The 18162-nt window shown below is 39.6% G+C and overlaps 1 protein-coding gene, 1 long non-coding RNA gene and 1 pseudogene across 9 annotated transcripts in view; 2 read left to right on the top strand and 1 right to left on the bottom strand.

Moving 5' to 3' along the window:
- LOC125905331 (major histocompatibility complex class I-related gene protein-like) overlaps positions 1 to 18162 on the top strand; it is a 106307-nt gene that overhangs the window by 19443 nt on the left and 68702 nt on the right. For 2 of the 7 annotated variants that reach the window (XR_007451639.1, XM_049603267.1), the window contains one exon: positions 75 to 170. The exons of 1 other annotated variant lie outside the window; for it this stretch is intronic. Coding sequence is in view for 3 of the 6 variants with exons in the window: in XM_049603267.1 (XP_049459224.1) it covers positions 75 to 170 (96 nt within the window). In the remaining 3 variants the exon portion in view is untranslated. Of the gene's footprint in view, positions 1 to 74; positions 171 to 473; positions 492 to 682; positions 1724 to 18162 lie in introns of those variants that run through there. 4 more of the 7 variants (XM_049603269.1, XM_049603264.1, XR_007451637.1 and 1 more) reach the window with 4 other exon arrangements.
- LOC125905377 (uncharacterized) overlaps positions 495 to 18162 on the bottom strand; it is a 115974-nt gene continuing 98306 nt past the window's right edge. For both annotated transcript variants that reach the window (XR_007451641.1, XR_007451640.1), the window contains exon 3: positions 495 to 729. This is a non-coding gene — a long non-coding RNA (uncharacterized LOC125905377). The remainder of the gene's footprint in view (positions 730 to 18162) is intronic.
- On the top strand, positions 9139 to 17632 carry LOC125905332 (major histocompatibility complex class I-related gene protein-like; annotated as a pseudogene).

Here is an 18162-nt window from a genome sequence, read left to right as displayed (position 1 = left end):
GAATGGATGCTCTGACCTGCTTTTGTACCAGTCTCATTTTTCATTGTTGTTGTTGTTGTTGTTGTTGTTATCAGAGAAGCCCAGTGACATCACCGTCCCCATCACTGCAGCAGTGGTTGTTCTCGTCCTCGTTGTTTCCACTGGATTCATCGTTTACAAAAAGAGGAAAGGTGCTGTTTAACTGGCTTTTCTAGTTCTTTGATTTTGGTCTTTCAGTTGATGCTTTTATCCTGGTTGCATTTGAATTGAATTGAAACAAACATCAGTTCCCTGAAACTCAATTTTATACAACCAACAGTAAGTGCTGTCAGGCTCAGAGCCTGTCCGTCACAATAATACGACTAAACTACAATGATGTAGTAGAAAAGAGATAAGTAAATAAAGTAAGGACTAATCAGAAGGCTGGAATGGATTTATATATTCTGGCATTTCTGACTGTAACTGAAATTATCATTTCTTTTTTTTAATTTCAGCCAAACTTCCCCCGTCTCGTAAGTAAAACTTACTCTTATTCTATTTCTACTGATCTGATACACACTTAATGCTGCAGATTAAAACAGGTTTCACATTATTGTGCTGATTATTTCAAGTGTGTTTCTGCATTTACTGTTTATAAAAGTTCAGAGCAGGATGAGTGGACTTCACACAGTTTCACACTAACAGTTTGTTTCTGACCTCACAGCTCCTGACGGCAGCTCTGAGCTCTCTGAGAAAACCCAGTCTAGAAACCTGACTGACTGATTATATTGGAATATTTTATGGCTTCAGAACAAATGAATTACAGGTTTCTGTCAACATGTAGAGACTGAATGCAGTGCTGAAAATCACCTCTTGTGGTGGATTAGACAGGACATGTATTATGGACATGGATTATGTGTATGTGTGCCTTATGATCTGTGTGTTAATTATGTGTATGTGTGCCTTATGATCTGTGTGTTAATTATGTGTATGTGTGCCTTATGATCTGTGTGTTTATTATGTGTATGTGTTTATGTCTATGTAGGCTATATACATTTGATCAGCATGTTTAGTGGAGAGTTAGACCTCTCCTCTTTCCAGAGATCTTGTGTTTTATGTTAACAGGTGTGCAGTTGTTTCGCTAGACGATTGTGACGTTGCTCCGACGTCACCGCTGCCAGATTGGTTGGGCAAGGGGCTCGGCCTTCATAATGCCGGCCACACGGAAGCTGCGAGACCACTTTCTGACATGGCAGCAGCGCATCGTTTCTCTGATCTGGTGATAAGGGATTTCTCGTGTGTGACCATAGTGTGTATGTTCGTATTTAGCTTGTCTTGCTAAATATTGTATCTTTTTGTTAAGACCAGTGCCTTAGGGCCAACTGAGTCGTTTGTATATATTGTAAATAGTCACTACCACATTGTTTGCACGGAGTGTAGGGGTGAGCTGCTATTTCTGTTGGATCTGTTTTCTCCTGTTTTTCTTTAGCCTAGGGAGTTAGGCCTAGTATTGTACTTTTGTTTCTTTTGTTTTCGTTAGGAATTAGGAATATCGCCGGTCGGTAGACAGGTTGCTTTTTGTTTGTTGTTTTGGCCTGGGTTCACCCTGACGCAATTGCTCCATTTGTGAGCCATATTGTACCGTGTGTTTTTTTGAAGTGTGTAGCAATAAATTGCTCACCTGTACATTTATACTCGTGTTCCTGTGTGTCCTTATGTTACGCACCCACACCCCTAGACCAGGGCGTAACAATTGTCTTTGATTGTAAAGTGTCTTTGGGTGTCAAGACAGGCGCTTTTAAATAAAAATGTATTATTATTATTATGGTGGTTGCACCGCTGAGCAGACCATGTCATTTATGAAATTATCTGTTGTGTCAGTTGGGCCAGCCACTGTAGTTTAGCCTAGGGCTGGACGATTATGGCAAAAATAGTAATCACGATTATTTTGACTGATATTGAAATCACGATTATTAAACATGATTATAAGTTGGTCATGTTGCCTTGGGGGGCAGACACCACAGCGTGACAAACTTTGCAAACAATTTCTTTTTGCTCGACGTCCGTCAACTTGAAGCCAAAATGTTTCCAGATGACTGAAGTTGTCCTACCTTTCTTCTCAACCAAAGGCTGCCTTTCTGCCATGTTCTCAATCGCTCGCTCCACATATTATTGATCCACACACGTCACATGCTTGCTGCTGCTGCACGTAACACAGGTGCATTCACGGTGCTTTTCCAGCACAGGAACTTACATACAGTACACGATTAAAATTCGATTAATCGTCCAGCCCTAGCTTAGCCTGAGCAGATATGATAAAGAGAAGAGTTTCAGCTCTTTGCTTGGGTGAGTGAAGGATATAAAGGCAGCTTAAACATACATTAGGTCAGGATCAGAGAATGGTGTCGCCTGTCAGAGGGCTCAGATTTATAACACCACAGCTAACCTAGGACCTAATGAAAGGTCAATCATTATTTATCGTGAATACTGGGCATCTATAGGAATCCACACAACCTTTGGCACATTTTCCTGTGTACTGATAACCATAAATGAATGTGAAAATCTTTGAGTTGAGTTTGAACGATGCTGCGCTTTAGCCAATCACAATGGAGGGGGCGGGGCCAAGACGTGCAGGTGTCCCCAGGAAATGTGTATCTACAGAAACAGCAAGCTCCGCGTCCATGGCGACTGCTCCACCCAAAATGCCGTCTCGTCAACGTGAAAAAAATATTTTTTTTCCAGCGGATGTCTTAGTTACAACATGATTGAGCTAACTGGAGTAGTTTCATGTCGTATCCGACAACGGGAGGTTTTAAACAGATGACGTCCTCACGTTAGCTTTGCTGCTGATGTTAGCTGACCCTGTCAGCTGCAGCCACCGTCGTGATCTCCCAAAACTGAATAAATACCACACATAGCAACACAAAACTGCTTTGCTAGCTCAATCATGTTGTAACCTAAGTTAACAGCTAACAGTTAGCCCAGCTAATCTACGATGGCAATGTTATTAATTACAAAACGTGCACACAGAAATAGTAACATTTGTTCAGTCATTGGGTTTATAGACTTTACAAACATCAGATTAGTCTAAACAGTGATATAGTGACGTGAAAAATGTGAGATATATATCTATATATAGATATATAGCTCAACTCTGCTGGTTTTCTATCCAGAAGTATTTGTAAACAACAAGGCGATTCCCTGGGGGCACCGCCGGAAGTGAAGGGCGTGAGCCATCGCTGAGGCCCCTGCACTTCCGTTATTCGAAAAACTCCGGGGCTGCATCCCAAGTCTCTTAATTGTATACTGCTAACTCCTAACTCCTGACTTGAACTGGAAGTCGTTCGGGGTCTGCCATCTTTAAGGCTGTCTCATGTCTCTTATTCCTTCCAGTAAGGAGTTAGCATTAGGAGGTAGGAGGGATCTGTTAGGTGCGTGACGCTTCAGAGTAAGGCCGTCTCATGTCTCTTAATAAGCAATCCTCGCTTCTCACTCCTAACTCCTGACTCCTTACATGTTTTCCTAAGTGGGAGGGACTAAACAGTTAGGTAAGGTAGTTAGGTAATGTGGTTAGCAGTAATTTTAAGAGACTTGGGATGCAGCCCGGGCAGTGCCTCCAGGGGTAAAGGACGAAAAAAAAAGTTGTGTTTTTTTTTTTTTTTTTACTGGTGGATTTCCAGATTGACTCATCTGTGACTATAGCTGCAGTAATATGAATATTACCTGAGCATTCAGTGTTCTTACAGAAGAGTTGGATTAAAAGACTGATATGATTGTCAGCTCTGAGCAGAGGAAGCTCCCAGACAAGCTTAGCTTAGTATGAACACAGAGTCAGGAGGAAACAGCTCACCAGTAGCTCTGTGAACTAGAAAAGTGCACTCAGTAGGAGATATCCACCAGGCGGTCACCTGAGCTGATTGTGGTCACTGTAGACAGCAGATGTGCTGCAGTGAGTTTCAGAAGGGTCTCAGAAGCTAATAAAAATACACTCTTCATCTATTGTTGACAGAGCTGCAGCGTATTTGGCAGAGCAGTTTGGTTTCTCCTGTCAACAGGCTCTGTGTGTGAATTATAGGTAAAATAATTATTAGGATGAATGATTTTAATACTAAAAAAAAAAAAGAAGCCAGAAATCTTTGATCCATGTCGTTCATAACTAGACTTTGAACAGTATCAACTTTTAACAACATAACCTTCTGTGGAATAGAAATGTAATCCCTAATATCCACTACATCTATCATTATTAATCTTTAGTCTGTAAATATCCACGTTTTATTTTACTATTATTGGTTGTTAGCATATCAACTTATAGTTATGCTTTAAAAGACTTAACCCTTAATATACCTCATATTCTTCTGATATACCTCGTCCTAATAAACCTCATATCCAGCATATTAAGTGTGTGATTTATGTTTATTTGTATGTCTTGTGCTTATATACCGAGCATGTGTGCCATATAATTTAATGCTTCTCGTATGACTACTCTTTAAATATAGATATGTTCAGTGTCCAGTGCATGTTCATTACCTCAGCAAAAATGGCCTTTCAGCCTACAATAGAACTGTTGGTCACACAGCAGTGTGTGTGTGTTGCAGCACCTCCTTGGCCTTGAATGTTGACATAAGAAAAGACAAATAGCTTGTGGTTCCTGAGTATTTGGGTGAAAGACAAAGAACAACTGTTTACCTTCCTGTCTACTTTTCACCTCTATTCTACCAAGTATGTACCTAACTGTATGAGACCTTCTGTATGTACCAGCCCAGGTTTGAACCATTATGCGCGCATGTAGTTTCCATAATTTGCAAGACACCATTAGACTCGGCCAAGGGAAGAGTGGTCAAAGGGAAGGAGGGGCCCTCCAGCCCCCTGAAAACTGTTTAAAAAAGTGTGCTGTGTTCACTGTAAGTCAGTCTGCTCCCGGGACCAGGCTCAGGTTTGTTGGCTTTTGCTATAAACTCTGCTGTCAGCAAAGAAAAAATACAAGCAAGTCAAAAGCTATATAAGAATCACAAAACAGATATCAAACAGTGGAAAGCTAAGGCTCATGGCACAAAGACAATCTGGCAGACTGACAGTGAAAGTGTCCCAGTAAATATAGAAGGGAGCTAATGAGAGGATGAGGAAGAGCTGAGTGATGATTAGCAGGTGGAGTGAATCTACTGATGGGAGGGCAGCCCGACCATGGAGAGCCACACCTGGTAGAATTGTCCCTCCTGGCTCTCTTACAGTCAAGGTGGCACCAAAGATAATAAAAAGGAGGAGGACTGATGAGGATTTATTCATCGTGTATCATGCCTAACTTTAGTGGATCATGACATGTTGGGTTTTGGAATGAATCTGCAGATGTTCAAAATGAGACCAAACTTTTCTATGGATGTCATTTTGAAAATACTGGGGTGCACAAGTTCATTATTAGCCACAAAACTGTAATAACCATTTATCAAACAGCTCTTTAGTCAAAAATAGAGTGGCTGCATTTTCACCATTTGGTGCTGACTGTTTACTGGCAGTTACCTTCTTTATGTGCTCTGATCTTGTTCCTCTCATACGGAATCAGAAAATGATTTCAAGCATGACCTGGCTTACTAGTTTTAAATATTTGTCAGAAACATTCCATGAAATAATTTGTCATTGCGTTAATTTGAACGTCCGATAGCTCAACACTAACATTTTAGTGTACAGTCTCGTTTCGTCAGTGAAAATAACACATACAGTTTGTCCTAGATTTTATCAAAGATCTTTCTTTTAGCTCCTCAGTGTATCATCTTTGTCATGAGAAAAAGGCTGTTGGCAAATATTTGTTGTCAGTGTATTCATCAACAAAATGAACACTGATGGCAGATCATTTTAGTAATAACACATATTAAAACAACCATTCATACATACCATTATTTCTTTTCACTTTAAAAGAGAACCTTATACCTGCCTATTTCCTTGTTTGCTTTGATCATTGAGGTAAATTTGCATCTCTACAGTCTGTGCATTGTTTTTCTGTCTGCTCCTTTTAATGCAACAGCAGATTTTTTTTTTTTTGTAGAATTTTAGAGATTTAGAAGGTTTATTCTGTGAACAGAAAACATGTTGTGTGACTGATAGTGAAGTGTAGTCATCACAGACTGAATACATTCATCATAAACTATACAGAGTCTACTGTATATTAACACTGGGCTGTTTTAATTATTGAAGCATATAGCAACACAGAGACTTGTGGTCAGTGGGATGTGAGGATTCTTAAACTAACATCTGTACAGATGTGAAGCCCTGACTGTATCTGACTGAGCCTTAATGAAAGCTGTTGTCTTGTATAAAATATGAACCTTATAGTCAAACACAGTTTATTCAACCTGTGTAGTTGAGGGGACAGGTCAAACTGATATGATGCTGATTTACAGGAGAATTCACGTCAAATGGAGGATAAACCATGAACATAAACTACAGATCACCTGTAAAGCATTTTAATAAATTAGCCCTTGGATGCATGACCTACCAATACCTACACTCTTCCATAAGTGGGGTCAAAAATGACCCCAATTAGAATCAATGCGTTTTATGTGATAGACTTAAGCAATTTCTTTAATTTTGGTTAAAGATGATGATTTGTATTATATTTTGGTCAACAAAAGAATGATTTCATGTTTGACATGTTCATTTATCACTTTTTATTAACATTTTGACAACTAATGACATCATTGAATAATCAGTAATAGTATAATAGGCTACCTAACGGGAAGGAAGCTATAAATATAGTAAGTCTTTTTTTTTTATATATATATATATTTTGGGGCTTTTTAGCCTTTAATGTATAGGACAGACAAGCGTGAAGGGGGTAGAGAGAGAGGGAGTGACATGCAGCAAAGGGCCACAGGCTGGAGTCGAACCCGGGCCGCTGCGGCAACAGCCTTGTACATGGGGCGCCTGCTCTACCACTAAGCCACCGGCGCCCCATAAATATAGTAAGTCTGCTTATCTCTACACAACGAATGCAGTAATGGACTACACACACACACACACACACACACACACACACACACACACACACACACACACACACACTTACTAATGACATCATTGAATAATCAATAATAGCATAATAGGCTACCTATTACATGCGCGCAAGCACACACACAATAATGGTAAGATTTTATTTCAAGGAAGCTATAAATATCATAGTAAGGCTGCTCATCTCTACACAACAAATGCAGTAATGTTAGCTAGCTAACATTACAGTACTAACATTACATAGTAGTTAGCTAACTAGTGCCTACTAGCTAGTGTTAGCTAACTACACTACAAAGTGGGCTAATTTGATGACAATAATACTATACTTTATCACACAAAAGTCATGGATGTGGAAAATAAGTTCATATTTTATAACGTCATATGTATTCCAAGATATAAAACGAATATAATACTAACATGTCTGTTGCTGTATAAAAATACTCCTGGGTGGTGAGACTGCTGGCATTAGATGTGTAAGTGCAACAGTAAATGTATACCTGACAGTCACAGTCGATAAGAATCAAAGATTCCTAGGTCTAACCCTTGATATTCCATAGGAAATGCTTGAGGTCATTTTTGACCCACTTATGGAAGAGTGGGGTAGTGTTACAAAAACAACAATTTCTTAAAATGTATATAATTTAAAAAAAGAAAAAAAAAATGTAAATGGCCTCATGTCAAAAACATGTTTTATGAGGAATACCTGGAATATGAAATGATAAAAACTTTTAATTCCATACATATTGAAGAAAAACAACCCCTGGGGTCATTTTTGACCCCATTTATACATCTAAGGGTTAATCTATCATAATTAAAACAACTGGAGACTGAAAACAAACTGATATAGGGTGAATTCACCTAATGTGGGACATTTTTTGCAATTCAGACTTCTGGTCTATATTGTGATATGAAGCAAACACTTTCAATATACAGCCAGTACCATTCTGAAATCCCCAGGTTGTGATCTAATAAAATCAAAAGAAAAAATACTGATATTACATTCCTAGAGGAAATGCTATACATATCAAAATTCTGATTGCCAAGTTGTCTCGGGCAGTCAGCATTTCCTAATGTGGGACAGTCATTTCCCTAATGAGGGACACTGAAAGGTCTGTTTAAAAGTCATCTTAATTCACATAATAAATGCTAATTTTCAAACGTGTCTGTTTACTAAAATGACCTTTAATGTTATTGCTGTTAATGGCAAATCAAACAACAGCAAATAAAATAGATAGGGCTGTAATAGTGCTCCATGTTTTATTCCATAGTAGTCTACACGCCTACACACCTTTATCCCTGAGTTGTAGCATGGATTTTGGGCCATTCCAGGCCCTGCAACCTCAGTTGTGGACTCCACCAGCCCCAGCAATCTCCTGAACTCTGCTATGGCTCCCCCCATTCTGTCTTCCCTCCAGTGGTTCAGCTTTCTTTCCCTTCTTTCTTTCTTTCCCTCGTTTCATCTCCCTGCCTTACTCGCCTTTGCCACTGTGATCTGAAATACATTCCATTTAATTAATCAATAATGTGATATCCTGTGCTAACTTCTGAATTTAAACATTTATCATGAACATTATTAAAAAAGTCTAAAGTTAGAAACAAAAAACTCCTAAACCATTTTAGCATTTGATACAATGATACAGCATCTCCCAGTTATTGAAAAACGTTTGCTCTTTATTTAAAGTATCCTAAATAATGCATTATAACAATAAAATCATGTAAACAACCATTGCTAATGCTCAGTATATTCAACTACACACAGTTTTGCCTAACAGAAGCACATTTGGAGCTGTCCCACATTAGGCAAACCATCCTGTCCCACTTTAGGGAGACATGTTTCCTAAAGTGGGACAGTGGGAATTTTGATTGAAATTCTAAATATTAAGAATATTTACACCACATTAGGATATTTTGTGATGCATAAACATATTACAAACACATTCTGATAAACAATTAGCAATATTGTTGTTGTTGTTTTTTTAAGAAATGTATGCCCTTAATATCAACTTTGCCTGAACACTATGTCACTAACCTCTTGGTGGTCTTCACACAGAGTGCTTCCTGTTTGAAGGCTGCCCTGCCCCAATAAATGATTGGACATTTCAGATGTCATGTAATTTTGATCATGTGATATCACAGCTTGTGTGAGCCCACAGTTACATTAACTTTCTTTTGCAAGGAAGACCTATACCTGCTTAAGCTTAAGTGTCCCACATTAGGCGAATCCACTCTATGGGTCTGATCACTTTTTTAATGAATTGACATCATTCCAGACAGGATGTCAGTGTGTCTGTGACTTCCTGCACGGACTGAAGGCTGCTGGAAACTGTCGGGAAACTGTCCGACTTCACCGCAGCTTTTTGTCACCGCCCCTGCTGCAGCCGCCTGCTCTCGTCTACTTTCCAGGCGAGAGCAGTTCATCTCCAGCGAGCCTACTCCCTCCTCCCAGTGCCAACTGGCAAGAAAATGCGGAACAAACAGCTACCACTTCTTTATCAAAACAAGATGAAAAATCTACTTTTGCTGCTTCTCTTGTGTCACGTGTCGTCATCAGGTGAGATCACACTGAATATGTGCTTCACTTTCCACTGGGCTCTGTATTTTGTTTGTATTTTGTTCCTGTAGCTCCAGGACACACTTGTTTAGTTTTACTTTTACTTTTACAGTACTTTAGAATTGAGTAAGACTAAAAGTTTAAAATTGACCACAATGAATATCAGGCACATGCACACATAGACCCCAGGTGGTTCTCATGCACCTGCCCTTTTGCCCTCTGACCAGGCAGCCAAAGTGCCCTTTTTTGTGAGACATTTTGTTTGTTTATTTTTCTAATATAATATTTAGCCACATCGAGCAGAGTAAAACACCAAATTACTTTCTCACTTCCACATGTCTATAAAATCCAAAACTCCAGTCAAAATAATGCTATGATCTCCCACACTGTGGCTCTTATTTATATAAAAACAAATCTGAAATGCGGCTTGTTGCTGCACATGCCTTGTGCTAAGAGCACAGAGAGGAGAGGAGGAGCCCAAAGGTGCAGTCCCTGCAGGCACCTGTTCTCTAGGATTCTTTATTAATATTTGAAGTGTTTTTATAAGATAATTATAAGAATGAGTGGCTATTATGACTATTTAATGAAATCACGGGGAGATTGAATTTTAAAAAACATGAATTTATTCTTATTTCTGAACCAACAGGAAATAAAGCATTTAGATGGATCGCAGGTTAAATTAAAGGGTTCTGATGGGAATGTAACAACAACAAAAAATAAAAACTATAATAAAATAATACAAGCCAAAGGAAAAGAACCATGTTTGTAAGAAGCTGAATTTGATGTAAATAAACCAAACTACTACCTCAACAGAGTCTTTTCTCTTCAGCACTCTGTTAACTTCATATTTAAAAACTTTGAGGCAGAAATCATCCTCAGTGTGTCGCTGTGTCAGAGCAGTTTCTACTCTGTACATCCAGAACCACTGAAACCTCTCTGCAGAGCACGCTCCATCATTTACACACAGTAAAATGAGTTGACTCAGCACACAATATGAAATAAGACTAGTTGATCTACAGGAGAATAAATATTTGAAAGCAGTACAGAATGCCTGAGAGTGTGACTGTCTTATATTCTATCATATTTTTTATTTTGAATTGTTACCTGCCACCTGAATTTTGTTTTGTTTTGCATAAATAAAATACATTTCCACCATAAATCAATGCAGAAATTATTACCGGAACACAGGAAATTAAGTGTTTGAGACCCCTAAAAGCTCCCCCCACTTAATATGTGCCCCCAGCAATGTTTCAATCAAATGACACCCTTGTCTGCACCACTGTATATGGATTCAAATAAATTAAAAAATATGTAAGTAAACAAAATATGTTACTGTATATAACTTTATTTTTTATTTAATAATTATCAGAGAGGTGCCCCTTTTGTTTTACATGAGCACCTGCCCCCAAAAATATCTGTGCACGGGCCTGCCACATATATCATATTTATGATGAAGGTGATGATGATGTGTATATTTAAACTGAATGTACCTCATTTGTCCTGCAGTAAAACACTCCCTGAAGTTTCTCCTCACTGCATCTTCTGGAGTTCCAAACTTCCCACAGCTTGTGGGTACTACAATGGTTGATGACATTCTAGCTGGTTACTGTGACACCGATATAAAGGTCGTAGAACCAAAACAGGACTGGGTGAAAACAGCATTAGAAAACAATCCGCAGCATTTGGAGTGGTACACTCAATACTGTTTTGAGATCCTGCCACACGCCTACAAAGCCTGGATGGACGACTTGAAGCAGCACTTCAACCAAAGTGGAGGTACAGCTTGTATTTCATTCTTACTGTTAAAGTGCTCTGTATCTTAGCTGTAAAGTAAAGTGACCCACCACAAGACTGGGAGGATAGCAGAGCATCACACAATGTACAATATGTTTAAGATCATCTTTCCACTGGAGGTATCATCTGTACATCACTGTTAATTACAGTCTCTGTTTCTCAGGTATCCACATTTTCCAGAGGCTGAATGGCTGTGAGTGGGATGATGAGACTGGAGAGGTTAAGGGTTTTGTGCAGTATGGTTATGATGGAGAAGACTTCATGTCATTGGACCTGAAGACACTGACATGGATCGCTCTGAAACCACAGGCTGTCATCACCAAACTGAGATGGGATGCTGACAAAGACAGACTAAAACGCCATGAAAACTACTGAACTCATGTTTGTCCTGAGTGGCTGAAGACTTATGTGGCCTTTGGAAATAGCTCTCTGCAGAGAAAAGGTAGAATCACATGACCTGATGTAGTTTCATGGACATAACAATGTCCATACAACCTTCTCAGAATGAACTGCTGTTGTATTTTCACTCCAGACTGTCTGACATTAACTTCTGTTTGACTTTTTTCTGTGGCAGTAAAGTTTGATTTAGCTCTCACCAATCAGTAGAGACTGACATGTTGGAGTGCTCTGATGTTCCTGTCCATCAAAGCTGAGACTGTGATAGTTAGTGCACAGTTAGCATGAGTTAAGTGAGTTCACAGTGTTTCAGAATAGACATATTGCTGTTTCATTGAACACTGCTATGAACTGTTTTGCTGTAATCCACAAAAACAGGTGGATCCTTCTTCTCTGACTGTAGTGAGTTTTTTAAGTGGTGATGTAATTCCCTTTTCTGTCTGTACACAGACAGTGTGGAGGTAGCTAAGGTAGGTGTAGCTGATGGGTTGTTGAATATTTACTTATTCATTTATTTTGGCCAGAAGAATTTTCACACCTTCTGTTGTTGATTGAGATCACTTTTAGATTGACCAGCAACAATTATCTACCACTGGTATGAACATGCAATAAAATGTATTGTGTAAAAAAAGGTAGAACTCACATATGTCTTTACTTGCTTCTCTCTCTGCAGACCTTCCCTCAGTGTCTCTCCTCCAGAAGTCTCCCTCCTCTCCAGTCAGCTGCCACGCTACAGGTTTCTACCCTGACAGAGCCATGATGTTCTGGAGGAAAGATGGAGAGGAGATTCATGAGGGCGTGGAGCTCGGAGAGATCCTCCCCAACCACGATGGATCCTTCCAGATGAGTGTTGACCTGAACCTTTCATCAGTCCCACCTGAAGACTGGAGGAGGTACGACTGTGTGTTTCATCTCTCTGGTGTGAAGGACCACATCGTCACCAAACTGGACAAAGCAGTGATCAGGACCAACATGGGTAAGAGTGTGATCAGGAGTGACAGATGTGAAAAGGATACATTTAATTGACTTCAGTTGTCCTGCAGTTCATTATTCATTGATTATTCACCTTTTTCATGCTGGAGGAGACACAGAAGCAATACCCTTAACTGCCAGTTAGCAAGCTGGCTCCCTCTGTCGCTAACCTGATAATAAGTTACAGATTGCAAACTATACTTTTTCATAGAGCAGATGAAGCAAGTGTGATAACTTCTTCCATTTTTCACTCCATGGAGCTCTAGACAAGAGATTTATGTTGGTTTAGCTTTTGTCATCCAGCTCAGTTTGACATTCGTCAGTCTTTTTTTAGCTTAGCTTTTGTTTAATTTCAGTGTCAAACCAATGCATACAAACTGTTGTAGATTAAACCAACATCACATGTAATGAGATCACAACTACACTGCTCAAAAAATTAAGGGAACACTTAAATCACACATCAGATCTTGATGAACAAATGATTCAAGTTGAAAATCTTGACGAATGAACAGTGTTTAATTTGTTGAGAACAAAATTACGGAACAGCGGTCAATGGAAACCAAACAATGGTGTGACATTGACAGCTGGATTTAAAGTCACACTGGAAATCAAAGTACAAAAAATTACATTCACAGGCTGATCCAACTTGTGTGAATTTTATCAGAGCAACTCATAATGTGACTCAGTGGTGTGTGTGGCCCCCGCATGCCTATATGAACTGATAAGTATGGCCATGCTCCTGATGAGTCGACAGATGATGTCCTGGGGGATCTCCTCCCAGACCTGGATCAGGGCATCAGTGAGCTCCTGGACAGTCTGTGTCAGATGCACCCATACATAACGTCCCAAAGGTACTCAATTGGATTAAGGTCAGGGGAACGAGAGGGCCAGTCAATGGCATCAATGCCTTCATCATCCAGGAACTGCCTCGACACTCGGGCCACATGAGGCCGGGCATTGTCCTGCACCAGGAGGAACCCAGGGCCCACTGCACCAGCATAAGGTCTGACAATCGCTCTGAGGATTTCATCCCGGTACAGCAGTAAGGGCTATGACTTGGAGGTGTGTATGACCCTCTAAGGATATGCCTCCCCAGACCATCACTGACCCACTACCAAAACCGCTCATGCTGGATGATGTTACAGACAGCAAAACGTTCACCATGGCATCTCAAGACTCTTTAACACCTGTCACATGTGCTTAGTGTGAACCTGCTCTCATCTGTGAAGAGAACGGGACACCAGTGGCGGACCTGACAATTCTGGTGTTCTCTGGTGATGCCAGTCGAGCTCTCCTTGTGTAATGGCCGGTCTGCTGGTATCTCCTCCATGCTCTTGAGACTGTGCTGGGACACACAGCAGACCTTCTTGCAACCGCACATACGGATGTGCCACTCTGGAGGAACTGGACTACCTGTGCAACCTGATTGGGCTGCAGGTACCGCCTAATGCTGCCAGTAGTAACAAGGACACTAGCAGAACACAAAATGAGAGAAGACTCAGTGAGGAAGGATAAGGAGAGAGCAACTGTCTGTGGCCACCACATGTAAAACCACTGCTTTTTTAGGGGTTGTCTTGCTTTTGCCTCTCCACTGAACCTGTTGTCACTTTCATTTGCACCAGTTAAGTTTAACTCACTGGGTGTTACTGTACTGTGATCATTAAGTGTTCCCTTAATTTTGTAGATGAACATGTGTACAGTAGGTATTAATAAATGGATGGATGGATGTACTTCTGCTCTAACCTGCTATGGCTATATGGTCTTAGACATGTTGTTGTTTTGGTTTAACAGTGAAGCCTTCTGACCTGACCATTCCCATCACTGCCGCAGTGGCTGTTCTTGCTCTCATCCTCATCGCTGCCACTGGATTCATCGTTTGCAAAAAGAAGAAAAGTGAGTTTTTTTGAAGTGGTTTAATCACTGTTATGAAGCAACCAACAGAAATACTTTTAGCATGATGATGATTAGACAAAGGGTAGAAAAATAAAAGATATCTATTTAACTTGAGTTAAATAGATAAAAAAGGGGGATCAGAGTCAGTGGGGAAAAGGTGACAACTAAAATGATTTGTCGTCTCTTCTTCCTCTCTGCAGAAGCACAATCTCCACGCTGTAAGTAGACTTTGTTTTTATGCTATTTTATCTGGCATTAACCTATTCACCAGAATGAACTTTGGCACTGTACATGTCTGCAAACCTTGAATATGTTGCATGTGTACATTTCATATGTTGCAAAAATATTGAAACAATGTTTCTTTACATTTCAGCTGTGACAACTCTGTGGTTAATGTATGGTTAGGTTTAAGCACAAAAACCACTTAGTTAGGGTTAGGAAAACATCACGTTTTTGCTTGAAATACCCAGTTTGGTCAATGTAAACACGGCTGGAAATGTCACGCCGTCTTGTGAAAACAATACCCACTTATGTTGGTCTTGAACAGTGGTCTGTGGCAGCCATCCTAGGTGTCACAACACCCATCCCATCCTCCTCCTGATGGGAGCTCATACACATGTAATACAAACAACAGCATACATATGAAACAAACAAAATGGATCATATCCGTAGTTTGCAGATACATAAAACACAAACTTTATATACAACAGCATTCTCCATTCTGAATGACCAGCCTCTGCAACAGTTTCAACCTGATCTCACAGAAATACTTGAAATGCCCACGACCTCTGAACACCGCATTCCGTGGTGGCAGCACGTAATGGGTTGAAATTACATGCTGGTACCACGGAAACAATGCCAATGTAAAGTCAATTAGGATCCATTGTCGTGGTGGACACATGGAGTCCCTGATTCAACAACGTCCTGTATACACACAAAAACACGGAAGTGTTCTTGATATTAAAACGGCAAATATATTCCTCTGTTATAATTTCCCACCAATAATAATAATAATGATAATATGATAGTTCGGTTGTACTAGATATTTGATATATTCAGTAGATTTATTGTTTTTTCGACACTATTTGACAACTCTAAAACCGGAGTCCCAAAAACTGTTTCTAGAGAACTTGTTAAAATATCTGAAATTAACCATTCTTAACATATTTCATCTAGGTGCAGTGTCATTACTAGTTCGGCTTCACTAGACATTTGATATATTCAGTAGATGTATCTTTTTACGACCCTATTTTACAACTCTATTTTACAAACCGCAAAATCTTACTGTCTCAAAAACGCCGTTTCTAGCATATTAGCTAAAATATCGAAAATTAGCCGACATCTTTACTTTTTCTTACCATAGTTCATCTAGGTGCAGTGTAATAACTAGTTCGGCTTTACTTGATATTAGATATATTCAGTAGATATATCTTTTTACGACCCTATTTAGAGCCCTACTTTGCAAATCAGAAGAACTACAACTATGTTGCTGCTATGTATCAAACTGCATGGCGCGGTCCCAGGGAACTGTAGTTTTTTAAAAATCTAGGTGTTTTTCCCAGATTTGGAAGTTGTAAATACTGAATTGAGAGTACACTGTGGACTTTAAGGGGATGGTAAACACACTTGTGTAATCAGATTTTAAATATCTAATTTCTAAATGGGTGAAAATTAATTTTATCCATATTTTACCCATATCTGACAGCACCCTCAGTTGTTGACTACACTCACATGATAGCTGAGGTCAAGAGCTCTCTATAACAGTTGGTCCCATGTCTGTACCCCCTTTAGTTGCTGAGACATATGTTACTCTCCAGGTTGAGACCTTTCCAATGATGTATTTGGTTTAGCTCTACGACAAAATTTAGATTTTTTCATTTTTTGGACACAAGCCATGCCAGGTGTAGTTTCAGAGAGCACTTTGAAGGCCCAGTGTATAAAATGAGTTTTGTTTGTTTCTTTGCTTGTTTTTATCTTTTTTACTGTAGATAGTTACTAACATGAGTCATCCTCAGACAATACAATACTACTAAAAAGTAAACCAATAATAACAATAATGAAATAAGCACAAATAATATGGTTCTGTGGCGCTGGCTTGGGGTCCGTTCTCCCTTGGTGGAGTGGAGGGTGGCCGGGTTGCTGGGGGACGCCTCCCTCCATGTGATGGTGTTTCCTCTCTGGTTCTTCCGTGCTCAGCCTTATTTTTCTCTTCTTATTTATTTATTTATTTATTAGTGGCGTTTGGATTCGGTTATGGCAGACGGACGGCAATTTGAAATGGAATGAAGCCCACAGACGGCAGACAGTAGCTACAAAACAGTAGTCGAACGCGTCCCATCCGCCCACAGCACAATGCTCTTAGAGCCGGCACGGAATTTCAGCCCATTACGTGCTGCTACCATGGAATGCAGTGTTAAGAGGTTGTGGTCATTTTACGTATTTCTGTGAGATGAGGTTGAACAGGTTGTAGCAGCTGTTTATTGAAGGCAGTTTAGTGCAGGATGAGTGGAATAACAGTGTCTTTTGTCTTACAGCTCCTGAAAACAGCTCTGAGCTCTCTGAAAGACTGAGTCCAGAAACTTGATTCACAGACTCATTCTGCACACAATGAATTACTTCTAATGGGAGGGCAAAGCAGTAATTGCTGTGACTATTCACATCTCCAGTTAAACATGACCTTAAATTTTTAAGCTTCCTATAACAAACCTTTATATAATAAAGCCATTGAAAGCTTGCTTTCAAATCTTCAGTTTTTCCTCTATAACATTACACTGTCATGACACAAAGCAACAATTAACTTTAAAATTAACTTTGTAGATGTGTAGGTTAACAAGGAGGAAGTGGGTATACTCTCCTGTATATTCCAGTGTATCTTTGGCTGATAAATGGGTACACTGTAAACAGCCAGAAAAACAGATGGTTATACCCCGTTGACCTGCGTATACCCTCCACAACATGACTGGTGAACACTGATGTCACAAGCCAAAAACTCTGTTTTCCCTGTTTCTACATGTCAACACTGGAAACAGAAAATTACCCCAATATATGTGGACTTTACCCAAGTTTTCAGGGCGTTTAAATAAAGAGAGGTGATTACGAGAAAAAACAAGATGTTTGAGGCACAGATACTACTTGATAATAAATAAATAAATAATAATAAATAAAATGCTGAACACAGAATTAAAACAAAGAATGGCACTTTCAGAGCAGCTGACATCCTCGGCCTAATCTTGAGGATGTGTATTTATGGTTTTTGGTTGGTTTATATGTTGTTAGTGTATATGTGTGGTCATCCTTTCTGTATTTTAGGTTTGTGCACACACAGTCAGTTCAAGGTACCCATCCACTTCACTCTATCTGTATTCTATCTGGACATGTCTATAGTTTGGCTCTTATGTGCAGAGGGTTTGAGATGTACCACTGTAAACATTTCTGCCAATAAAGTAAATATAATTTGCTTTGTTTGAAAACTTGACTGCCATGTCCTGATAAAAAAATGTCAGTGTGTTAATATTCAGTCTGTATATTTCTTTGAAGTGTTGTAATACTTTTGCTGGAATCTCAGCTAACACTAAGTGTGTAAGGATGTGTGTTTGATA

Source organism: Epinephelus fuscoguttatus, linkage group LG17 (assembly GCF_011397635.1).
Source record: "Epinephelus fuscoguttatus linkage group LG17, E.fuscoguttatus.final_Chr_v1".
Lineage (NCBI taxonomy): Eukaryota > Metazoa > Chordata > Actinopteri > Perciformes > Serranidae > Epinephelus > Epinephelus fuscoguttatus.
Note: the sequence above shows the minus strand (reverse complement) of the source record. Positions and strands in the feature narration are given on the sequence as shown.